Source organism: Leuresthes tenuis, unplaced genomic scaffold (assembly GCF_036924035.1).
Source record: "Leuresthes tenuis unplaced genomic scaffold, fLeuTen1.0.hap1 SCAF_20, whole genome shotgun sequence".
Lineage (NCBI taxonomy): Eukaryota > Metazoa > Chordata > Actinopteri > Atheriniformes > Atherinopsidae > Leuresthes > Leuresthes tenuis.
In genome coordinates, this window is record NW_027325374.1 from 1517182 (window position 1) to 1543477 (window position 26296).

Genomic DNA, 26296 nt, shown 5'->3' on the forward strand with positions numbered 1-26296 from the left:
CATTTTATTTACTTATTTCTAACAGGATCTATAAAGCAGACGTTTGAATGTCACTCGCTGTGATAAATGTCACAGAAAAGTGTCAGAAAGTTGCTGATTCAGACGTGACGCTCAAACATTTTATCTACATTTTACCACCTCTAAAAGAACTGATTCCAGGTTAAATTTCCCTCTTTGTGTTGGATTCAGATGCAGCTAAATGGTACCGAGCCTCTGTGAGAAAGTGCCGAACAGACGATGCTTTATTTCCTAAATGGGTGGCGTTGAGCACAACCTGCTCGGCTACAGACAGGAACATGGAGCTGGAGGGAAAGCTGATGGAGTGTTTGCTCCGGGTCTGTTTGATGGAAAGTGGTCCAAATCCTTTTTTCTGTTTTAATCACAGCTTTATGTTCCGGGTTGTTTAAGGCGAACACAAACTGCCAGTGATGCTGCCAAATTCCCATCTGGAGAGCTGAAATCCAAGAGGCTTTGTTTCCTCACTTGTTCTTGGACTCATTTGACAACTATTTCAGTTATTTTCACACCTTCAAACTGCAACAGTCCCTAATTATACAGTGAGTGGATTCCACTGTGTTGGGGACACATATATCAGGATTTACTAAAGAGTCACAGTGGTAGATTAACCCTTAAAGGCGAGGACCAGGTGGGTCTGTCACAGTGGTATTTAAAGTCGTTTACCTTTCCATTTGTGCTACTTTATGTGGAATCTCAGAGGAGGAAGTCACCAGAACATACGAGGTGCTTTTCAAAGTCAAGGCTGTTTCCTTGGTAGGACCAGACCTCAGGAATTGTGTCCTTATCAGACCAGGAAACCATCTTAATGGCTGGATGGACTGTTTGTCCCACTGCTAATTAGATCCACACCAGATAAATAAGTGGTGGCCGGCTGCCTAACAGACACTGCGGTGCTTTAACAGGACACAAAGCTAACAGGAAGTACGGTGCCTCGTCCTTCTTCAGTCTGCACTTTGAGTTTGACCTCGTGAAGATCTGCGACTTCATCAGAACGATCCGTTTGTGAGATTTTAACGATGCGGCACCTTCGAAACCCAGCAGTTAAAGACCCTTCCTTGACTTTGAGAAGCATCGACACGTTGTCTCGACTTATTTAGGGCAGAAAACACGGGAAAGGGTCTCACAGCAGCTGCTCCACGAAGCCTTTAGGTGTTTATGTAGCGTTAGCGTCTTCTGGCGCTTCGACACGTTTAATCAGTGACCCGCTGAGTTAGTGCTGTCCGTGGTCCTGAACTCTGAAATACGATGAAATATTGAATGAGAAAGATGAGTTATTTCAAACTGAGGCCTCTTATATTTGCAGAAGAAGCAAGTCGGCTTGATTTAAACACGGCGGCTTTGCTAATTACTGAAATGTGCTAACGGTGGTGAAGAGATCGATCGGCTGCAGACCATCTGTGCTTTTTATGAATTGTAACCTCTGTAATGCCAGACTAAGACTCTTATTGGTGCTGAACAGATGTCAGGAGACGGTTGATCGTTATCATTGATCAGGATGCATTATCTTTTTTAATAAATGCTCTCGTCTTTCAGCCCCGTTATGGTGTCATAAGTGGTGAAGTAACTGCCTGCTGTGGGTGTCGTTCAGGAGTTTGAGGTCCCGTTTGATGGGATAAATGGCTTCTCTTTGTCTCCTGCTGAAATGGAAACTGTCCTGAAGCGTTAAGGCGGTGTTTGACTCCCTCTCTGCTGCCTGAGCGATCTCGTGCTCTCCTGCTAATTACCATCTCTACCATTTCAGAGCCCCTGGGTGCAGGAAATTACCAAAGCTTTACCGCTGAAAATGAGTTTATAACAATAATTCAATACCAAGCACTTGAATGGTTACGGAGGCAGCGTGGTGGGAATTAATCATTAAAGTGTGCGGCTGCTCTCTGTGCAGGCGGCGGGGGGGTGGGGGTTTGTTGGGAAACATGCGGGACGTGTTGGGTGTTCGATCCTCATTTGCTGAGCTAATTCAGCGCCGTTCACATGTCAGGCCTTGAGGTAAAGAGAGGAGAAGCTGTGGTGATGAGTGTTAGTCAGAGTGAGGTTTGCTGCGTGCTTCATGTGGTTCACGGAGGATGTGATGCAGACATGGATGAGCTCTGGTGTCTGGGGGTTGGGGGGGGAGTGATGGACGGATAAATCAAAAATGGAGGGGTTTAATAATAATAATAAGAGACCAAATTTGATTTCAGTCAGTGGCCTGGGCTGCTGAGGCACAGAGCACATCTCCCTGCCTCCCCTCCCTCTGACCTAACGCCTCTACAGCTGGGTGTACTGCAGCTCGACTAAGTCGGGGCTCGCGTCTGCGGCTGGATCCTTAAAGTAGAGTGTGGCAGTGTCTTCCCCCCGCTGGCCCGTCCGTCGGGCCCTATGCTCGGTCACCTCTTTGGGCTGCTCCTGGCGGCAGCGGTTGCTGCTGCTCCACCACGCCTCCAAACCGGCCACCAGGCAGGCCAGCAGCAGGCCGGCGGCCAGGATGCAGAAGATGCCGGCGAAGCTGTGCAGCTTCAGGGAGCGGCCGTCCGGGTGGGCGCTGGCGTGGCTGCTGAGGTCACAGCGGCCGGTGCGGGGCCACCACTTCTGCTTCATGATGTCCAGGTCGCCTTTCTCCTGCAGCTCCAGGATCCTGAAGGAGGAGACCAGGCAAACAGGTGAGGCACAGTGGAATTAACAATCTGCTCATATTTTCAATCTGACTGCACCAGCTTCTGCTTTTATAACACAAAGACAGAGAAACTGACAAGTGGCTTCACCTTCTGAGGCACAAAGGTGACCAAGTAACATCCAGAGTGATGTTACAGCTGTGACTGTCTGACATTCAAGCAGCTACATTTACATTCAGTTTGTCTGCATCAGGGGTTTTCAAAGTGTGGCTCCCTGGGATAAAGAAAGGCAAAACGGCACCTTTTCATGTAGTTGAGATAAATGTGTGGATCCTGAGCGGCTTGTTCTGTGCTTTTCATGCCTTTCTGACTGTGTTAAAGAAGAGAAAATCATCAAATTCCCCGAGCTGAACAATCTGAGCCCCTCAACCAAAGCGCAAAGGTTTAAGTTATTCTTTCGATAACGAGTGGAATATTTCATCACCTCCGTTCGCGGAGCTAAAATCGTTTGGAGCCCCCTGGGGAGGCCAGCCTCTCACTTTAAAAAGATGTGCTGGAGCGTCTCTCAGGTGCTCACAGAAATAATTAGACATTAAAAAAGAAACCAGAACATGCTTCAACAGTCACGACACACAGTGATCAATACACCTGAAAGGTCAATGCAGACTAAATAAGTCCAACGAGATCCATCCATCAAGCGTAAAAGTATCACATTATGCCGGATAAAAACGTGTCGTTGGGCTGGAGTTCAGTTTGAAGACGATTCCACAGCAGAGTAATGTAGTCCCGCCTCATTGTTAATGTTTTGGAGCAGGAGAAGTGCTCAAGGTTGCTGTCAGTAACTTCCTGAGGGGAGTCAAAGTGGGAGAAGTCGCTGTGGAATGAGGGTGGAGCCGAGCCGCAGTTTGAATGTGAACAAATGACTGCTGGAGTTGTGTTTATGGGGTTAAATGCCTCTGATAACTGCTGCGTTCGTCTGTTCTGAATGACAGCTTGATTGGTTTGTTTTTCCTGTTTCCTGCAGACTCAGAATATGAATCAACCAACCGGCAAGGAGGCGAGTTTCTGTTCATGCTGCCACACCACGGAGAGTTTTTACACAGGAGAGGACAAACTGAGGCCTCGGGGGGGGGGGAGGTGAGAAACCTGGTGCTCTGTCACCACAGGAATACAGAAGAAATGCAGCTTGTAGAGTTAAATTCAACTAAACTGTATTTCAGACAGCAGCACAGGCAGAGCAGCAGGTTATGGCAGCATCAGAGCTGTCAGTGGGGGGGGGGGGGCGGCATCTCCAGCACATGCCGTCACTTCCTGTGCAGAATATGGACTCAGAGTAGCTCAGTCTGAGGTAATTAGCCACCTCACGCAGGACCACTGAGGCACAGTCTACTCTTAGCTGGAGTTGAACCGGAGCCCAATTGGCTGTTAATCTGCTGAGCTCAGCGTGAACAGATTGAAGGTCAGCACACCCCCCCCCCACCCCGTTAAAACACCCTGAGGAAGCAATAGTTGTGCAGCAAAGTCTGTAAAGGCTTTTAATGGGAGGATTATCAAATGGAAGCCAGGGACGGAGCAGTTATGGGACGAGGTGTGAAAGCGGTGGTTAGGAATGTGGAGATAATGGTTTCTGTGCTGAACAACGGCTCTGCCCTCGATTTAACACCCAAGCACATTATTCCTGGTCGTCCCTGAGTGCTGCGCTGCGAGGACGCCTCGGGCTGTTGGGCGCCTGCTCAACCAGGCCAGACCCAGTGTGAAAACTTCATTAAGAGGAGGCAGCTTTGTCTCACTGAGTGGCACAAATTAATCCCTGCGTAAACACAGCCATGTTTAATTGGAGCTGAAGTGTGAGGCGCAGAGGGAGGAGGCAACTGAAGAGCTTCCAGAAGTTTCCCACCAAGCAGGTGCAGGCTGAGACGTGATGCTCTGGAGGTTTGCTTTGTGACGTCCTCACAGATTGGATCCAGGCGGCCAACAAATGGCGGCTGTTAAGGTGTTGGGCAGTGGATCTTTGTCCGTGGGCTGCAGGGCGGTCAGAGCCGCCACCTCACAGAAAGAGAGGGTTCCTGGTCCTGGCCGGGCCTGGCATGTTCTCCTTGTGTATGTGTTGGTTCTGTCCAGGTTCTCTGGTCTCCTCTGGCTAAATAAAAGCATGTGAGGTTAACTGGAGTGAGTGTGAGCAGCCAGGCTCTGGCCTGATGACTGCTGGGATCGGCTCCACCTCCCTTATGAGCCTTAATCCAATGGATTAAGTGGGTTTAGAAAGTGGAGAAGCTGATATGTTATGCTTAGATGCTGTTATTACACAGCTATGATTGTTAATTAGTCAAAGAGTAACTCAGGTGATGCAGGTTTTTGCAGGACATTGATTTCTGTCACATGACCATGAGGTGAATGTCACTTTGTGCAGGTTTAGATGTAAAAATGGAGGGAGAAAAGTTAAGTAGGTTGTTGAGGTTATTTTTTAGGGAATAGTGGGTGTTAAATAGAGTAATGAAAGTGGTTGGTTTGGTTTGGTTGGAGGTGATGGGCTTTCATCCATGTTGTTATGTCAGAGAGATGGTCTGAGATTTGTGCTGAGACCTGGGGGGTCGTCAGGTGGAAAAGAGATGAGAAGCTATGTGATTGGATGATTTGGCTCAGTGAGTTGGTGTATATGGCAAAGAGAAGAGGTCCCAGGCGTGAACCTTGGGGGACTCCTGTGGTGAGGTTTCTGTTTCTGTATTCAGCAGAGGCTTTTATCCAAAGAGACTTACAGATGAAGATATAACAGCTCTATAAAAAGCTAACAATAAGCTACATAGAAGGAACCCAGGAGTCCGACTCTGTCAGAGGGGACAGAGTAGAGATAGGGTGCAGGCATAGAAGGAAGTGCAGAAAGATAAAGTGCAGAGATAGAGGGGGGAGGGAAGTACAAGGTAAGTGCTGGGATAGGAGATGCTCTCTGAAGAGCTGGGTTTTCAGGAGCTTCTTGAAGATAGACAGGGACGCCCCTGTTCTGGTAGCGCTGAGGTGTTGTGCTGCAGAAGTTTGAGCAAGGCAGGAAACTTTGAATGAGGTTGTTTTGTAGGTATTGTGTGGTTCTGGCCTTTCTATGGTCTGAGATGGAAACTGGAGGACAGAGACTGGGTGATAGTTTATGTTCTGGACTGGAAGTGACATCAGTGAAACAAAGGCATGATGAAGAGGAAGAAATGCATTTATTATGTAAATAGCATTTATTTAGAAGGTCATTTGACAAAGTTGAACAACAGAAAGCAGGTTATGCAGCTGCAGATTAGCACTTCAGCTCCTGGGGATGTGAGGGGGAGCTGGTCCATGTTGGTAATCTGATCCGGTGACTCGTTGTGTTCAATGAACTCCTGGAAACTGTTGATCTTTGTTTGGAAGTCTGCTGGCAGTTTGTGACACAGTGTGCTGTGATGGAGAGGCGGCTCCAGCTCCGGCCGTCTCTCTTTCAGCCCTCGATGAGTCGTCTTTGTCTTCACTGCAGTCAGATGAACCTTTGCCTTGTGTCCAGTTCCTCTGGAGTTTCTCACTCACTGCAAACTTAGTTTGTGCCACTCGCTGACTGTTTTGGCTGCTTATTGTCCTACCTGCAGTTAGAAATCTGCAGAATCTCAGTAGTCTTTAAGTTAATGTTTGAGCGGCACAGGAGCAGCAGATAGTCGTCCCAAGCCCAGAGCGTCCTCTGGCTGCTGTAGATAATGGTGTTGAGCCCTTGGTTGACGTCAGTCAGCATGAATGAACTTTGAAAACATGTTAAGTTATATATATTTTGATGTCTAAGTCACACCTGCCTCTAAGTTGCAGGAGCAGCCAATGTAGGACAAAGGTGTGAGTTGTTGTGGTGAAAATTGGGGAATTTAACTGTAGTGTTGGTTTGTGTGAAGAGGAAATGGTGTTTTGTGTTGTGTTTGAAGCAAATCACCTGATTGGAATTCAGCTGAAAGTCATCATTGGATGCAGTTGGTGTCTTGGTTAAGTCATCTGAAACAATGTGAACTGCCCATTCACTGCCTTCATTGGGTGATCTGTGGGCCTGTGTCTCAGCTGGTTGTAATTACTGAAATGTGTGAGCAGCTGTGTGTAATACAGCCATCTATAACCATCGGGGTGGTTGCTGAGCGTCAGCGATAGCGTCAGCCCTTGTGTTCAGCCCTTTGTGTGAAGACCATCTTGGGTAAAGACCGGCAAGTCGACCTGCGCAAGTCAAACTGAGTCAAGGCAAACCAACAAGGTAACGCTGCCACATCCTGTTATCTCCACTTTCTACAGCCTGGACAGCCACAGACACATGGTTAGCAATGATATCTGCTCTCTACTATCAGAAGACAGGCAACACAGTACCTCCCTGACCCAAACTAATCTGCCTTTCAGCCAAGGAAACTTCCCTGACCCACTCTGTTGGTTATGACAGAAACCTTAACAGAAGCCACAGCTTAGTCCTTATCAGCTACATTCAACCCAACTAACCACCATCTCCTTTTGTCCTTACTCTCCAGCATGGCCTCCACAGGCAGAACACTCACCTGGTTGGAATCCTGCCTCAATGGACAATGACTCAAAGTATCCTGCTTGAGCTAAACATCAGCATCTCACTGCCTCCACACAGCAGAGGCCAAAGGGTCAGAGCTGGAGCTCCTTCTCTATGCCATCCACACCACCTCATTGGACCTGATCACCTGCTCACATGGCTGCTTGGATCACTTCTATGCAGATGACACCCAACTCTACCTTCCACTTCCTGCAGGCCTCAGAGACGACCTCACCTCCAACTCACCTCCTCTCCCCAGCCAAAGATCTCCATCTATATCCTCTATCACTCATTCCTTATCATGTATGTAAGGAACTTCAATATAATCAGTCCAGTTATCCTTAACAAAGCTCCTACTACATACTCATTAAACCAGGTAAACGACTCACATGTAATCTTACTCATCTCCTCAGACTCCACAGAAACCCTTCAGAGGACAGCAGTAACATCAGCTAACTGTTAAGGACTCAAACCTGTTCCCTCTGAACACAGCTGCTTCCACTCACTGCTTTCAGCCTCGCTAACATTATGGGCTACATCTAAAGCCACTGATCTCCTGCTTCCACAAACAGCTTCTGGACAAACCATGTTGGTCCCATCAGAAAACTCCCACCTTTGATGCCTTCACACCAAGCTACAGACTCTGGTTGGACAACATCTTCTGAACAGTGTCAGACTCTCAGTTTCACTGCCATCTTCAACCCTCCACTGGCTGCTTCTCAGTCAGAGACTCAGACCTTCGAGCAGAAATGAGATTATCTCACAGTGTCACACTGAGGAGGAGGATGGTGTCAATTAATCTTCTGCTGTGGAGATATCTCTGAACTCCACTTCCACTTTCTGTGAAACTCTCAGCTGTTTACATGTTGAGGAGTTTGACTGAAGGCAACAATCTCCACACATTTCCCAGCACCTCCAGCTGTGATCTGCCCCTTTCACAGACTCCATGTTATCAGCCTGGACTCTGAGTCCTGCTGCTTCTCATTCAGCACATGAGCTGCAGGTGGAGGTGGAGACAGGCCACAGCTGACATTCTTCAACACCAAGGTAGAAAAACTCATTTCCTCTGACCGGCTCCAGCTGTTTGCTCCCAGATCTGCCTTTAAAGGAATTCCACAACATGGTAACTTGCATTGATTTCCATTAATCTGCCTTCAAACAAACAAGTTGACGTCTCATCTGGAGGGCGCGCTGTGAAGGAAAACAAGCGCACCCACCAGGAGACGGGGAAGCAGAGCCATGAACATCATATCTGACCAGGAAAACAAGACTCCCTGCTGCTTCTTCTGACCACAGCAGACGTGCAACAGCTTGGGCTGCAGCAGCACTTCACAATCACTCCTCAGCCTTAATCTTTCAGGACATGAAGGGCATCAGAGCAGCTTTCAAACTTCACCTCAAACTGCTTTCTGTGTTCAGCAGCAGCTTGGACTTCAGGAACCGATCAATACCAGACGGATGAGAACATCTTCACATTTGTGGGAAACTCACTGATAATTCAGAGATTTATTAAATGATGAACTTGACTTTTAAACTCTCTCTGGGAACACTTTGTCTTTGAAGGCAGATGAGGTTTTACTCAGAGGCAGAACATGGAATTTCTGTACATTTTCAGCCTTTGCTGGGTAATTAGCAGCTTCTGTTTGTACATCCACCATAAATAATCCCATTAGCTCCACAACAGCACCACAGAACACACGCTCCTCTCGTTTCAGCTTAATTGACTTCAGCATCACGCCTGTTATTGATTTAACGCAGCGTGAACCGCCTGCTGCAGGTGTTTCTCATCTCCAACACCTGCAGCACCACCAAGATGATAAAGACTTCATGTCAACAGGGAGGATCAAACTGCTGGATGAAGCCTCCAACCTTCACCAGTCACTCCTCAGTGTCTGAAGCACACTTTCTGAAGCTGAGAGATGCATCTGGACCTTCAGCTGATCCATCTACTGTTGGCCCAAGCCTCATCAGAAATGGGCTCCATGGAAGGGTGGCTGTCAAGAAGCCGTTCTTAAGGAAGGGAAACAGGGAGAAAAGGCTGAGCTGTGCCAAATGACACAAGAAGTGGACTGAAAATCAGTGGCAACAGGTCTTATGGAGGGATGAATCCTCCCCAGAGCCCGGACCTCAACATTATTCAAGCAGTGTGGGATCATCTGACAGAGAACGGAACAAAAGGCAGCCCACATCCAAAGAAGAGCTTTGGGATGTCCTTCAAGAAGCCTGGAGAACTATTCCTGAAGACTCCTTAAAGAAATGACAGAAAGCTGGTCTCAGAGGGTTCAGGCTGTGTTGGAGAATAAAGGAGCTCAGACCAGAGATTCACTTTAAAGCTGCTGAGAACTGATAAAAAAACTCTGGTTCTGCCTCAGATTCTGGGTTTATGTTCAGGTTTATTAATACATCCTGAAATGATCAGGGGCTCAATACCATATTTCTTTTTTAAATTACAGAATTAAAAGACGATTATTGGGATTTCTAATCGACTAAAGTCATATATTTTACTTTAATTTGGTTCAACACACAGATAAATTCCACTTCATTATGGGACAGCAGCCGTCTTTGTATCTTTACTTGATATCATCAGGATCAGCTTCCTGTGACCTCAGCACCAAACAGCTGATTGGTCCAACTCTCAGCGCCATTCTAACAACTTTACAGGTGTTTTTACTTCCCAGCTGGAGGTCTGAGCTCACTTACTTCTGGGAGAACAGGTCTCTGTAGGGGCTGCCGTGCTGCATGGCGATGCCGTAGCCTTTGCTGCTCATGCTGTTTCCCGACACCGTGATGGCGCAGTCGTCATCTGTCAGCGCCGCGTACTCCAGCACCGCCATGTCCCACAGGAAGGCGTACGCACTCTTCTTCGCCTGCAGACACAGAACGGGGAACAGAAACGTTACACCACCACGTCCTCCACAGTTTCAGCACCAGAGTTAACTGGATTATCAGAGTTTGAGCTGTAAAAACATCCTTTATCTGCTCTTTAACTTTAAGTAAAGAATACTTTGCTGAACTTTTGGCTCCACATCTTCTTCACAGCAGCAGAAGCCCAAAGTCATAAAGAAACCCAAAGAGCTCCAGATGAACCCTGATCAATCTGTTCATGTGTGAGGGGACTTCAGCCTTGCCACTAAGAGCTCAACTTTACGCCAGTCCCTGAATGCAACACTTTGTTTTCAACAGTCTTTGTTTCCTGCATCGGGCCCAAATCTCTCAGTTATGATTGTGGTTCTTTTCAGTAGTTTTTCCATCTGAAAACATCAGTTTTTCCCATTTATTCTCATTTCTTGTTGCCTTTGGTTTATCTTTACATCTAAAAACAGATAATCACAGCTTCAGCCACATAAAACCTCCCTTTGAGCTCCAGATTCAGCCCATTTTCAGAGTCAGAGACTGCAACCCCGTCTCATAACTCATCTTAACAACACGTGGGGACGGTTAAAGGTGTGCAGCTTACCTTGGTGATTTGAACCATGGTGACCTTCAGCGTGACCCGACAGTCCAGAGTTAATTATGAAGATAAGACCAGGAATCAGGAGGCAGAGATCTCCTTTCAACATCAAACGTCACACAAAATACTCAAAGTACTGTTTCATCTGCTATTTGTGGCCCAACAGGTGGGAAAAACTAGTTTTCTGACACCAACTCAGTCAGATTCAGGGCATCAAAGCATGTTGTGAAGGAGGAGCAGCTTCACTACATGTGGGTCTGATTTTTAATCCTTTCTCAGGTTTCTCAAGTAGAACAGATCATTTTTGTGCCTTTTAAAGCTAGTAAGAGCCGCTGAAATGGCATAATTCTGCGTTTGCCTGCATCTATCTGCAGCTGTGGCTAAAAACCTTCCCACTGTAACGCTGCCTTAGGACCTGGTGTCGGTGTCACTGTTAACCGGCGCCGCAGCGATGCTCGCTGTGAAGTGTGGCCGCGGTGACGCCGGTCCTCCTCCCAGCTGGGTGAGGAAGGCATGGGTGAGAACAAGGTGCCAAGAAGCAGCAGCAGGAGGGGTTTAAGTGGCTGTTTTCCCTGCGTCAGCAGAGCTGCTGCAGCAGCATCTGCCTCCGCCGCTTCAGCCTGTTCCCTGTCAGCGAGGTTCAGCCTAATTACTGCCACAGCTCTCTCTGCTGCTGCTTTGTGTTCACGCCTCACCTTCTGAGGAAAGTGAGCTTTTCTCTTTTCTCTGAGAGCGTTACAGATGTGAGGCGTGTGCAACACGGCGAGCTTTTCAGAGCGGAGCGGCGGCTCAGCAGGGAAAAACAAGCTTTAAAGCAGGAAAAACAAAGGCTCAAAGGGGGGGTGCAGCAACAACCTGCTCCACAAACCAGCTCCCACACTGTCCCACAGCCCCACCTCTCCGGCTCGGCTCTAACCTCACATCAAGCGAGCCGCTGAGCTCCGGCATCAAAGGAAAAACTCCACCTGAAACTCTGCAGAACTGATTCTGACTCAAAGAATGTCTCCTTTAAACTCTGCAGAACTGATTCTGACTCAAAGAATGTCTCCTTTAACTCTGCAGAACTGATTCTGACTCAAACAATGTCTCCTTTAAACTCTGCAGAACTGACTCTGACTCAAACAATGTCTCCTTTAAACTCTGCAGAACTGATTCTGACTCAAAGAATGTCTCCTTTAAACTCTGCAGAACTGATTCTGACTCAAACAATGTCTCCTTTAACTCTGCAGAACTGATTCTGACTCAAACAATGTCTCCTTTAACTCTGCAGAACTGATTCTGACTTAAACAATGTCTCCTTTAAGCTCTGCAGAACTGATTCTGACTCAAACAATGTCTCCTTTAACTCTGCAGAACTGATTCTGACTCAAACAATGTCTCCTTTAACTCTGCAGAACTGATTCTGACTCAAACAATGTCTCCTTTAACTCTGCAGAACTGATTCTGACTCAAACAATGTCTCCTTTAACTCCGCAGAACTGATTCTGACTCAAAGAATGTCTCCTTTAACTCTGCAGAACTGATTCTGACTCAAATAATGTCTCCTTTAAACTCTGCAGAACTGATTCTGACTCAAATAATGTCTCCTTTAAACTCTGCAGAACTGATTCTGACTCAAACAATGTCTCCTTTAAACTCTGCAGAACTGATTCTGACTCAAACAATGTCTCCTTTAACTCTGCAGAACTGATTCTGACTCAAATAATGTCTCCTTTAACTCTGCAGAACTGATTCTGACTCAAAGAATGTCTCCTTTAACTCTGCAGAACTGATTCTGACTCAAAGAATGTCTCCTTTAAACTCTGCAGAACTGACTCTGACTCAAAGAATGTCTCTAAACTACAGAAATGGTGACAATAAGAAGCTTCTTCTGGCCAAACAGCTAAAATCTAAGGAAAACCCTCTGATCCCATCACATCAACTGGTCTTAAAGGTCCTGCACCCCCACAGATATATAACATATATATACTTATGATTGGCCGATTAAAACAGAATCTGTTTTTAACGCGGAATATGACGTAATTTGACTGAAATGCTGTTTCCGTGTGGAAAAAGGAACATTTGTGTGGAGAAAACTGCACAGAGGGAAGCTAATCTGGGTGGCACAACAAGCCCCTCCCCCTTCAAAACAAGGTAAGCGTGGCGAAGCGGCTGCGGACGGCTCTGTCTTAGTCCAAAAAACTCCCAAACTCAGCTCTAAAAGTCTGCAAATTTCCCATTTCCAATTTACTGGCTCACAAGGACTAACTTGTCCTACAGCTTAAAGGGAAAGTTCAGATTTTTAGACCTTATTTGGAGCTCATTTACTCATCGATAACATTTCGGTGTCGTTTGGATGCTATTATAACAGGAGCGAACGGGCCAATGGGGCGGCTGATAAGGCACGACTCCTTCCAGTGTTGGAGGAAACATCATCATTAATCTCAGGAACACATCTGTGTGATAAAATAACTGTTTGTGCTGTCGTTACATGACAAAAACTCTGCATCCAACTGCCAAGCAACCCTGAAACCAACGTAGAACGCTCCCCGGCTCACTGCCATCAGCCGGTTTGAGGGAATAAACTGCATTAAACTGAGTGGTCAGTGGTCACTAAACAGAAAACTTTGGGAATTCTTCTCATCTGCTGTGATTATTCTTTCACTTAGTGGGTGGATTTCAGTTAAACTGGCGTAGAGTGTGATGAACACTGGATATGAGCTCAGATTTCTCAGTGTGGGTCAGATCCTGCAGATCAGTTCCAGCACATCTGAGGGCTTCAAACAGCATGATGAAGGACTGGCGCTGCATCGATAAAACACTCAGCAACGGCCCTAAAACTGTGGCTAAATAGCTGAATAATGGAGGCATTCGCAGCCGATTTGTCTGTGACGATAATTTGTCATCGGCTTTTTGGGAGATCTATGGGGATAATAATGTAAAGCAACAGGTTCTGCTTCCTCTCACACTCACAAAGTGCCACATCACCCTGTTAATTAGTGTGTTGCTGCTTCTGGGTAAACAGAGCCGTGTCTTTGCCTGCAGTGAATGATGAGGGGATGTAAGACAACATATGAGTTTCTGATTAAACAACCTGCTGCTTTTGGATGTTTTCAGGATCAAACAACAAACATGTGCCTTAGATTGATTTATGAGTGATTATATTCAACCTAATGGGAGATTCCTGTGTTGCTGCAGCACAAACAGCAGCTGACTGATTTAAATGTTTTACATCTGGTTGGAAATTAAATATAGTAATACAGCAATTTAGATGCAAATAATAATAATGCTTAAATAATAAGAGTAGCTTAGAAAAATTAAGCGAGAACGCTCTCTTTCAGCTTTAGTTTGAACAGTTTTGCTGCTGTTAACTCATCACATACAGATGCTCAGAAACATCAGGTTCAAACATGCAGGATATGGACCCTACGGCATCATTATCTGGAGGTGATCCCAGCTACTTTTGGACATTAAAGTGAAAAAAAGTAAGAAATATTCCAACTCTGCTTTCTAATCTATCAGAAACAAAACATGAGAGCAGCCGGATTCACGGCAGCCGGACTCACGGCAGCTTGATTCACGGCAGCTTGATTCACGGCAGCTGGACTCACGGCAGCTAGATTCACGGCAGCCGGATTCACGGCAGCTAGATTCACGGCAGCCGGATTCACGGCAGCTAGATTCACGGCAGCCGGACTCAAGGCAGCTGGACTCACGGCAGCTGGACTCACGGCAGCTTGATTCACGGCAGCTTGATTCACGGCAGCTTGACTCAAGGCAGCTGGACTCACGGCAGCTGGACTCACGGCAGCTTGATTCACGGCAGCTTGATTCACGGCAGCTTGACTCACGGCAGCTTGACTCAAGGCAGCTGGACTCACGGCAGCTGGATTCACGGCAGCTGGATTCACGGCAGCTGGATTCACGGCAGCCGGATTCACGGCAGCTGGACTCACGGCAGCTGGATTCACGGCAGCTGAATTCACGGCAGCTTGATTCACGGCAGCTTGACTCACGGCAGCTGGACTCGAGGCAGCTGGACTCGAGGCAGCTGGATTCACGGCAGCTTGATTCACGGCAGCTGGACTCGAGGCAGCTGGATTCACGGCAGCTGGATTCACGGGAGCCTGATTCACGGCAGCTGGACTCACGGGAGCCTGATTCACGGCAGCTGGACTCACGGCAGCTGGATTCACGGCAGCCGGATTCACGGCAGCTGGACGCACGGCAGCTGGATTCACGGCAGCTGGATTCACGGGAGCCTGATTCACGGCAGCCGGACTCACGGCAGCTGGATTCACGGGAGCCTGATTCACGGCAGCTGGACTCACGGCAGCTAGATTCACGGCAGCCGGACTCAAGGCAGCTGAATTCACGGCAGCTTGATTCACGGCAGCAAAGCGAAGCAAACATCCAGTGATGTGAAACTGAAACTCTTCACGTTGATTTATTTGAGACAAAAACTGAAAGCAGACAAACTTCAGCAGGTCGGTCCAAACTCTCACATCAAGTGAAGAAGGTTTCGGTTTCCTCCTTCTGATTTTGTGCCGTATTATAGCGCCGCATAGTGGCCACAATCAGACTCTTGTTTCTCTTTCTTTGGTAACTCCACCACTAAATAACATATGGAGCCGATCTTGGCATGATTAGCATTGCTCTGCGGGGGTTTCCAGCTCAAACTAACACACACCTTGCGGATGCCCTCCGAGGGGCTGGACACGGAGTAGTCCATGCCGCTGTTCTTGCTGACGGTCCTCCACAGCTCGGCGTAGGTGCTGTCCTGCTCCAGAGGGTTGGTGCCTTTGTTCCTGAAGTAGTCGTACACGGCAGAGTCCCTCACTGTGCCGTAGTCCACGTCGATCTGCCGCGCCAAGTCCTGGAACGACCTGCGGGACACAGAAGCCAAAATTAATTCTCACTCAGCGGCTGTGACTCAGCTGTGATCTGAAGCAGGTTCTGGGTCAGGTTTTAGGGGCTAAGAACGAGTTCTGGTCACCTGTGGACCAGTTCACTGAGTAATGTTCACGTCAGCATATGGAAAATAAAGAGGATGAACTGCAAAGCCACACAAACACACACTGCAAGCTGTCCACTCCTGACCAGATCATCCAGGACGGACGTTAAAACACTTCTAAAGGAAAAATTCTGCTGGAATTCAACATTTTTCAGCAGCTTTTACTCCAACTATAAAACAATCAGGCTCAGCCACCAGCTGCTGTAATTCTACTCAGAGAAGAAGAAGTGGAGCAGCTCACGAAGTGAATGAATCCACATGTTGCTCATCACTGGTGTGAATCCTGCCTGCAACATCCGGCTAAAGCTGGGTTTTATTTTAGAGAAATCCAGAATTCATGCAACATGCGACATGAAAATAACAGATTTAAAGGACCCAGAGCTGAGCTCAGCAGCTTCTTCACTGACAGGAGAGCAGATCTGAGGCGTTCAACCCTCTGGACCAATCAGCCACATCATTAAAACCACTGGGACAAAGTGACCATCGCTGCTCATCTGAGATAAAGCAGAAACATAAGGCAGAAAAACCCGAGTCCAGCCATTCAGGTGATGCTACTTTGACTCTTTCTTCATTCCAATCACCCGCTGATATGGTTTCAGCTGCTGGGAGCCCAAGAGAGGACGGTTTGTTCTGGTTTCCTCAGTGAACCGAGCAGGAAAAAGATGCTGCTACACATATAAAAAACATTGATATACCAACTCAAATAAGCAGGGATTAAAGGTGGGGGTTTAATACGGACCCTGAGGTCTCAAGCTGGTTCATTCCTACTGTTATATATACTATTTGCATCAATAATTGACCACATTTTTACCCACTTGTGTGTTTTGGACTAAAACAAAGATGAGTTTTAACCTCTGTGAGGTTAGCTGAGGTCCTGCAGGTCATTAACTGGCTGACCTGCCTTTAAAGTCCAGAGGAGATGTAAAGAAATCGTTTGGGGGAAGTTTGGTCGACATAATCAACTTTAAAACTGAAACGTTTCTTTATTAGAGCTTTACAGTCTGAGCTATATTCCATTATGAGGCCTACAGGGATCCCAGGGACAGTAAAGCATTCAGCTTTGAACCCTCAACACCTCGCCCTTCACAGCGCGGCGCAGAGCTGCTGATGAAAATGTCAGCTCAGATTCGATACTTTGTTACGGTAATGAACATAATAACTCAAATTACTGTATCAATAAAAACTTTTCTGAATGTTTTACACTATGTGAACTATTCTGAACTATTAACAGAACATGCATGGAAAAAATAAAAGCTCTACCTTTCATACATATTCAGTTATCATCGATTGAAAATGTGTTACGGTAATGACTTTATTTGGTCAACGACTCAATAAAACATTCCGAAAATGTATTAAAGAACGTGTATTGATCACTAATTTTAATTGAGACCCTGCTTAATACTAATAAGAGGAAAAAAACAGCAAAATTGACCTAAATTTGATTTTGCAAAAGTTAGGACAGTTTCGTGAGACAGTTTCAGGGTGTATTAATGCAACTGGAGCCCAGCAGAGCAGCTTTGAACCCTCAAAGCTCCGCCTGCGTGATGAAGCGACTTCCTTGTATGTTTCAGTTGGTTTGCTCTGAGTTCACAGGCTGCCACCTGCCTGAGGAGGCTTAAGATCGGATCCGGCACTCGCTGGATGTCAGTAAAAGCAGCGTCTCGTACTCGGCGTTTACGCACCTCAACACCTCGCCCTTCACAGAGCTGCTGATGAAAATGTCAGCTCGGATTCGACACTTTGAGGAGAAACGACAGAGAGCAGAGGGGAAATGACATGCAGCAGATAAACCATGATGCACCCGACTTCTGCGTTTTCATCCAAGGTGTCAGAAGCCTAATGGAGCGTTCAAGCCTGAGAGGAGCTTTTCTTTACTTCTCTGTTAAGGGGAAACCCAACGGATCTGTGAGCCAGTTTCACAGATTTAACACTTTTTCTTCCTCCCTAAAACGTTTTTACCTCACAATAAACGAATAAAATCCTCCAGCCGACCCGCAGCGTCACACGTCAGTTACAACATCTTCCCAACAAGTCCGTTATCAAGTGAAAACGTGTCAAACTTCAGCTCAAATGTGTGTTGGTTTATTCCAGGAAAAGCACAACTAAGAGCAATGCCACGGTTTCCATGGTAACGCCACGGGCTGAAAGAGCAGCTGGCATCTTTCTTAACTTTTCGATGCTGCCGCTGATATCCTTTATAGTCCATTTATGTGACTGCATTTGGTTTTATTTAACATTCTGAATCCTAAAAGCATGCTTCTGATGACCTTTAATCAAACTTTCCTTTTGGATTTCTTTTGTCTTCTCCAGTTGAGTCCAACCCGAAGGTCTCATTTCCTCAGCTAATCGTTCACAGTCGGCCGTGACGCTTACTCTTCTCTTTGCTGATCCCACGGCGGTGAACTCCCGCTGGAAGACGACAGGCGTCTCGCCTTCAGAACCAGCGGCGCCACAGAGGCCCACTTCTGACCTGCTGGTCCAGTTCTGAGCCCGGCAGCTTCTGACAGGAGCAGCTGAGCCACACCAGCTCTGAGGTGTGTTCGTGTCTCTGCAAACAGAGCTGCTCTTTGAACATGAAATCTAAAGTCGGTGCTGCTTGAATCAGGAGATAAAACCAGGTGAAGACAACACGGGAACACCTGACACTCGCACCTCACCACGGCTTTAAAGTAGAATTTCATCCCAGAAAGCAGCTCAAGGAACATTTTAGTCTTTAACTCCTGGAGCTCAAAGCTCTGAGACTTGAACACCGACGACTAATTAAGCGTCTAAAGCAGAAATGTGTTTCCAGAGACTGACCTTTACCTCAAACACGAGGTGCTGAAGGAGCCGTGCGTTCAGCTCAGATCGGACCTCAGACTTCAGCGAAGGCAGCAGTTTGCTGTGATTTGTGTTAATCTGACAGCTTAGCAGAACGCTCCACTGGGCGATCGATCCTTTTCACGCGTGAAGTGACCAAACCATCGAGTATCTCTGAAGCCAGAGGGGATTATCTAAAGGTGACACTCTGAGCTTTAAAGTGACAAACATGGACTTCAGTTTATTTCCTCGCTGAACCTCTCAGTCTGCGAGACGCCGTTGTGTCACGTTTCATCGCTTCATCACGCAGGCATTCTGCCCCGAGGACCGGCTGAGGAAGGCAACCAAGTTGCACATTTGATGATAGTTAAGCTGCTACAGGCTTTTTTTAAAATTATTTGTGAAATTTACACTACAGGAAAGATTTAGTGTAAAAAAAAAATAAATAAAAAAAAAATGCAATTTTGTTACGGTAATGAACATAATAAGTAAAATTACTGTATCAATAAAAACTTTTCTGAATGTTTTACACTATGTGAACTTTTCTGAACTATTAATAGAACATGCATGACAAAAATAAAAGCTCTACCTTTCATACATATTCAGTTATCATCGATTGAAAATGTGTTACGGTAATGAATTTATTTGGTCAGCGACTCAATAAAACATTCCGAAAATGTATTAAAGAACGTGTATTGATCACTAATTTTAATTGAGACCCTGCTTAATACTAATAAGAGGAAAAAAAACAGCAAAATTGACCTAAATTTGATTTTGCAAAAGTTAGGACAGTTTGGTGAGACTCACCCAGATGAGGGTGGAATCACTGCTGCAGGTATCTGCTCATCAGGACTTAGATGGACCCAGGTGCTCTGAACATGCTTTTAAAGTTTCAGGGTGTATTAATGCAACTGGAGCCCAGCAGAGCAGCTTTGAACCCTCAAAGCTCCGCCTGCGTGATGAAGCGAGTTCCTTGTATGTTTCAGTTGGTTTGCTCCGAGTTCACAGGCTGCCACCTGCCTGAGGAGGCTTAAGATCGGATCCGGCACTCGCTGGATGTCAGTAAAAGCAGCGTCTCGTACTCGGCATTTACGCACCTCAACACCTCGCCCTTCACAGCGCGCCGCAGAGCTGCTGATGAAAATGTCAGCTCAGATTCCATACTTTGTACGGTAATGAACATAATAAGTAAAATTACTGTATCAATAAAAACTTTTCTGAATGTTTTACACTATGTGACTATTCTGAACTATTAACAGAACATGCATGGAAAAAATAAAAGCTCTACCTTTCATACATATTCAGTTATCATCGATTGAAAATGTGTTACGGTAATGAATTTATTTGGCCAACGACTCAATAAAACATTCCGGAAAATGTATTAAAGAACGTGTATTGATCACTAATTTTAATTGAGCCAGTTAATTGAGACCCTGCTTAATACTAATAAGAGGAAAAAAACAGCAAAATTGACCTAAATTTGTTTTTGCAAAGGTTAGGACAGTTTGGTGAGACTCACCCAGATGAGGGTGGAATCACTCCTGCAGGTATCTGCTCATCAGGGCTTAGATGGACCCAGGTGCTCTGAACATGCTTTTAAAGTTTCAGGGTGTATTAATGCAACTGGAGCCCAGCAGAGCTGCTCTCACTCACAGTTTTCTGTTTCTGGGACTGAACATCAGCTGATTAAAGCATTTCCAGACTGTTGCTCTGATAAAATCCTGATTTTAACCACAGCCTCACCTGACAGAAGCACCGTTCATGCACACTGAGGTAAGGACGGAGGTCCAGCAAAGGCCACATCCGGCTGTAACGAGTCTCAACTGCACGGACCGTCACCTCGGAGCCGTTTATCCACCTGGACAACATGTCAAATGATTCAAGGGGCAGTGGTTGTGAAGCTGCCCGGGGAGGACAGTCTGTGAGCTGCCTTCAGAGCTGAGATACAGGACATTAATGGCTGCATCGGTGAGTTAGGAGCCTCAAACACCGCTGACGTCTGTCTGATGTGAAGCCCGTCCTCAGACCTCGTCCACATTTTATTCAGCCGACTGAGAACACTGAATCGTCTTGGTTCTGGCAGTAAATTACAGTCATCTCACGTCGCACTGCCTTGACAGTTCATAGCAGTCATTGTGATAAATGATGATAAAAGATGCTTTTCTACATGTTAAAGCTTATTGAACGGACAGTTTTTACTGCAACAACCTAAAAAAACAAGATATTTTCCTCCATCTGAGGACACATCTCCTGCTTTATGAGCAGCCATCATAAAAAAACTGCCATATAAAGTCATATTAAACCAACAAACACAGCATTATGTCCAACAAAACGATGGCAGCATATTCCCAGACTGGTGTGGAGGCACGTTTCCTCCTCTGTTAGAGCTCTATAAGTTTTATGATTTAAAATCCTGGAAAGTTTAACCTTAAACAGGAAGAGGTTCAGCTACCTGAGCCAGAAAACTACACAGATTATGGGAATAAAATGAGGATAAAAAGGTGAAGACTTTGAATATTCCAACCTCTACGGTACACTTTATCCTCAGCTGCATTCAGGCCTGGAGTCTGTGGCCTTCAGGCAGCTCTGCACTGAAAACAGACCTGATTCTGTCCAGGAATCACTGCCTGGGCTCAAGAACCTTTCCAGGAATCATCGTCTCACCGAAACATCCATCAGATGCAGGTTAAAGCTCCATCAGATGCAGGTTAAAGCTCCATCAGATGCAGGTTAAAGCTCCATCAGATGCAGGTTAAAGCTCCATCAGATGCAGGTTAAAGCTCCATCAGATGCAGGTTAAAGCTCCATCAGATGCAGGTTAAAGCTCCATCAGATGCAGGTTAAAGCTCCATCAGATGCAGGTTAAAGCTCCATCAGATGCAGGTTAAAGTTCCATCAGATGCAGGTTAAAGCTCCATCAGATGCAGGTTAAAGCTCCATCAGATGCAGGTTAAAGCTAATTAAAATGGACTGAGGCAGAGAGGAAACTGTTCTGGGGTCAGATGGATCAGAACCGGACGCTGCAGCCTCCAGACTAAAGAGGAGAGGCACCATCCAGCTGGTTATCAGCTCTCAGTTCAAAGCCTGCACCTCTGCTGCGTTTTCTATGTTCGACTGTGAATAAAATATCTGTTTACGAGTTTAACAAATCACGACATGTGACTCTGGAACTGGGGCTGTAAATTAGGAAAGGAAACTCTTTAAAATGTGCAGTAATCAACATCAGCTGCTCCTGGCTCCTCCTCTTTTTGTGTCCACACCCGACGATCGATGGAAGTTTGAGGAAGGAGCTCAAAAATAATCCGATCTGGGACACAAGTGGTCACCCAGAAAGCATGAGGATGAACGGCAAAGCCACACAAACACACACTGCAAGCTGCCCACTCCTGACCAGATCATCCAGGACGGACGTTAAAACACTTCTAAAGGAATAATTCTGCTGGAATTCAACATGTTTCAGCAGCTTTTACTCCAACTATAAAACAACCAGGCTCAGCCACCAGCTGCTGTAATTCTACTCAGAGAAGAAGAAGTGGAGCAGCTCACGAAGTGAATGACTGTGTGAATCCTGCCTGCAACATCCGGATAAAGTTGGGTTTTATTTTAGAGAAATCCAGAATTCATGCAACATGCGACATGAAAATAACAGATTTAAAGGACCCAGAGCTGAGCTCAGCAGCTTCTTCACTGACAGGAGAGCAGATCTGAGGCGTTCAACCCTCTGGACCGATCATAAGATCCACTCGGGTCTGTTAGCTCAGAGATGATGTCCAGCTCTTTTCAAGCCTTCACATGATCAATCTTTGCAGCCAACTGTGTGAGGAAGCCCAGAGGATTAATGAGCACTTAACACCGATGCAGCGGAGTGGCAGCTGAGTCAGACGCCTCCAGGACCAGCTGCTTCGGCGCTTCCTGAACGCAGGAAACACAGTATGTTTCTGCTGATTAGCTGCCCACACAGGCTGACGAGCTCGCCGTCTTTAAGTAGCAATTTTACACATTCATCTTAATTCATTAAACAGAAACAGAGCTTTAAAACCATGTAATGCCGCCCACGTTGTTTTTAGCATAATGAGGAAATGTCCGGCCTCTGCTGTCACCTTCTTCACAGAAGCAGCAACGTGGATCACATTAAGCCGATCATCTGCCATTAATCATTAATTAAGCGTCTCCTTTTCTTCTGTTTCGCCTTTTTGTTCAGTAATGTGCATCTTATTCTGCTTCAAAAAGTAATCAAAGAGGAGAGAAATATGTCCAAATATGCTCAGCAGGTGTGAAAGGAGGCGGTCAGGAAGTCTCCTCGTTTCCTTAACAAATTACATCTATATGGGATAATTATTCTATAAATTCATGTTTTGGTGCATCATGACGGCAGGCTGGGTAACGGCTGAGCTAAGCTAAGCTAAGCTAAGCTAACTCTGACCATGAAGCAGGCGATTCATCAGGTGACACGTCTGATTCCAGACATTTTTCAGGGTCTAAGTGGGTCCAATGACCAGGCTGGGTAACGGCTGAGCTAAGCTGAGCTAAGCTAAGCTAAGCTAAGCTAAGCTAAGCTAACTCTGACCATGAAGCAGGCGATTCATCAGGTGACACGTCTGATTCCAGACATTTTTCAGGGTCTAAGTGGGTCCAACCACCAGGCTGGGTAACGGCTGAGCTAAGCTAAGCTAAGCTAAGCTAAGCTAAGCTAAGCTAAGCTAAGCTAAGCTAAGCTAAGCTAACTTTAACCATGAAGCAGGTGATTCATCATGAAAGAGGTGGTTTTATGAGACATTTCATTTACTGAGGCACGTCTTTGCCAAGTTTTTGTCTTTTAAAATCCATTTTTACTGAAACTAAACTAGTGTTTGTATCCAGGGTTCACCCCTCTGCAGCTGGGACAGGCTCCAGCCCCCCCGAACAGGGTGAAGCAGGGATGAAAAATGGATTCAACGGCTCATTTTGTGACCGTCGTTTTTGGTTCTGTCTGTTCAAGCAGAGACGAGCAGGTGTGGAAAGGTGTGGCGACGCATAAGAAGTGGACTTTGACCTCCTCTGAAAGCAGCTTCTGTGTTACTGAAACTCAGAACATCTCTCTGCACCTGATCTATCCCAGCCTGCCTCAAAATGAAAAAAAATAAATAAATAAATAACAATCTGACATTTCATATGTTAATATATTTGATTACATATATTATTTTTACATATGAATGGATTAATACAACTGGAAATTCATTTTAAATAAATAAATATATAAAATTCGGTCCCACTCCGGCCCACCGGGGGCAGCGTAACACCGGGGGCAGCACATTGTTTCATCATTTAACCACGAAAACACATTCGACTTCACAAACAGGAACAAGCATCAGCATCATGGACGGTTTCTACAAAGAAAAGCCCCACCAGAACCGGACAGGACTGACTGTGAACCGGAGCCTCGGCCTGCTTCCTGCCTTCGTCCACCAGCTCTGAGTCTGCAGCAAAGCTCCATGCTAACAGGAAGGCTAAGAATGTGGCTTCATCGGTTCATTCCTGTCCCGTCTAAACAAGCAGGACATCATATGCAGTTTTAATCATATTACGCTGCGGTGCCGTGAGGTTTTATGCACTTTTGAAAGGTGCCTGACTGAAAAAGGCTTGAAAAAGGCTTGAAAAAGGCTGATCCGGATGTGTGATTCAGCTGTTTCAGGCTGTTCCTGTTCAGTGTGTTCAAATGTGAATTATTATGTGTTTACATGGCTGCAGCACAGGAAATATACGTGTGTGAAGCTTACCGTATAGCGTGGTCCATGCGAGACACGGTGAGGTAAGCTGCCAGGTTGGCGGTGTACGAGGAACACACGATGAGTGTGAAGAGCCACCAGCTGCCCATGACAATCCTCAGAGCCACTGAGCCCATGGCGCCGTCCCCACCTGCAACACACATCAGAACTCAGATGGAGAGTTTTCAGAGGCGGGACGTCCTGACGGACACGTGCTGCCGGGATCAGAGCTGCGCCCTCCCAGGCCGGCGGCATCCAGCAGCAGGTGAGAGCGGTGCTTCATCACAGAAAGGCTGCACGACTGCGTCTAATCACAGCCTGTTGGGCCTAAAAGGTTCCCCCGGCAACCTGCCAGACCATAACAGCTGCAGCTGGGAGCCTCTGCCAGCAAAGTGAGCGTTTGTCCCGAGGTGTGTGGGCCTTCCTGCAGGTTTACGCAGAGCTCCACCTCTGTGAGGACCGTTAAACGCCCAGAGAGGCGTCTGAAAGGCTGAAAGAGTCAGAGGTTCAGAGTGTCCAAGGCTGTGGAGGCAGGTTCTAATCAGCTGATTTATGATTTAACTTTAGGAAATTAACTGTTCACTACCTTCAGTAAAATATTGATTACTTTCATCCGTCAGACCTCAGACAAAGAGGCGGGGGGGCGGTGCTCCTGCACAGCTGAGGTGTGACTTTAACTTCCAGGTGTCATCAGATGCATTTAAGGATCATTTAGTCCTCCGACTCCTGACATGAGAAGATGAGCAACCGGATCACGTCTGCTGTGAAAACACCGAGTCAGCAGCGCTCTGGAGCTGCGGCGTGAGGCACGCCAGGCGTGACGGCGTGGAGCTGCGGCGTGAGGCACGTCAGGCGTGAGGCACGCCAGGCGTGACGGCGTGGAGCTGCGGCGTGAGGCACGCCAGGCGTGGCGGCGTGGAGCTGCGGCGTGAGGCACGTCAGGCGTGACGGCGTGAGGCACGTCAGGCGTGACGGCGTGGAGCTGCGGCGTGAGGCACGCCAGGCGTAACGGCGTGGAGCTGCGGCGTGAGGCACGTCAGGCGTGACGGCGTGGGGCACGCCAGGCGTGACGGCGTGGGGCACGTCAGGCGTGACGGCGTGGAGCTGAACGTGACCAACCTCAGAAGAAAGAAACCGCAGCAGCGCTTCAGACTCAGATTCTGGGTCATGAACAGGTCAAACTGGGCCCAGCTGGATGCTTAAACCTTTTATTCCACTGCTTCATCACGAAGCTGCTGTTCGACGCCGCTCTGTGGCGACTTCGTGAGGCCGACCGCAGAAAGCTGCAGCGACTTCCACCGGAACGCGGCGGTGAATCAACTCCTTCGGCGCCGTGCGGATAATCGAACCAAACGCAGCCAGAACATCTGCAGCAGATGTGTCTGTGTTCAGCAGTTTTATTACTCTGAGTAAACCCATATCTGCATATCTTCCAGTTCAACTGGAACTACTTTCTGCTAAAAAAGTAGACCCTCCGACTGTAAACCTGACTCGATGGATGTGTCTGTGGGCGCAGCCACAGCCCCAAACAGCTTATTTAAGGCTATAAAAAGCACAGAACACACTAATTCAGCTAAAACTTTCAGTGCGTAACTCATGCAGCAGCTTTGAGTGAACTCATAAAATAGCTAAATTAAAATATATGACTCCATCAGGGAGTCTGTGCAGTGACTTTTAGCAGCGATTCATCAGAAGGTGTCTGGAAGCGTTTCATAGAGAACAAAGATCTAAAGCAGGGTTCAGACGCTGGGTGCATCCACCCAAAATCCACTTCATGTCATTGCATTTGGGCTCTGAATGTCCTCTTCAGATTTACAGCTGAGGGATCTCCTTAAGATGCCATGAAAACAGCATGATGCAGGACAGATTCTGCCACTCGGGCCTCAGGGATTCACAGCGTTTGTTTTCGGCTCCACGTCCACTCTGGAGTAGTGAGTGAGACATTCAGAAGAAGTCAGGATTTAAAGGGCGGAGCCCAAAGATTCAAATGGGTCCAACAGGAACCGTCCTCCAGCTTAGAAGTTTCCTCAGAGGAAGTTTCAGGAGTCTGACATCGTTTACTGTGGAGAGTCTGGAGTCACATCATGATTTTTAACGGCCTCAGACGGTGCAGACTGCTGCTTAACGGCCTCAGACGGTGCAGACTGCTGCTTAACGGCCTCA

General features: G+C 46.8%; 1 protein-coding gene across 3 annotated transcripts in view; it reads right to left on the reverse strand.

Annotated features, from left to right (window-relative positions):
- Positions 1–26296, reverse strand: part of grid1b (glutamate receptor, ionotropic, delta 1b) — a 595515-nt gene that overhangs the window by 9845 nt on the left and 559374 nt on the right. For all 3 annotated transcript variants that reach the window (XM_072373293.1, XM_072373292.1, XM_072373294.1), the window contains exons 13-16: positions 24146–24284; positions 15267–15462; positions 9847–10013; positions 2389–2632 (exon numbers count right to left, since the gene is read on the reverse strand). In XM_072373293.1, the coding sequence (XP_072229394.1) occupies positions 2389–2632; positions 9847–10013; positions 15267–15462; positions 24146–24284 (746 nt within the window). The remainder of the gene's footprint in view (positions 1–2388; positions 2633–9846; positions 10014–15266; positions 15463–24145; positions 24285–26296) is intronic.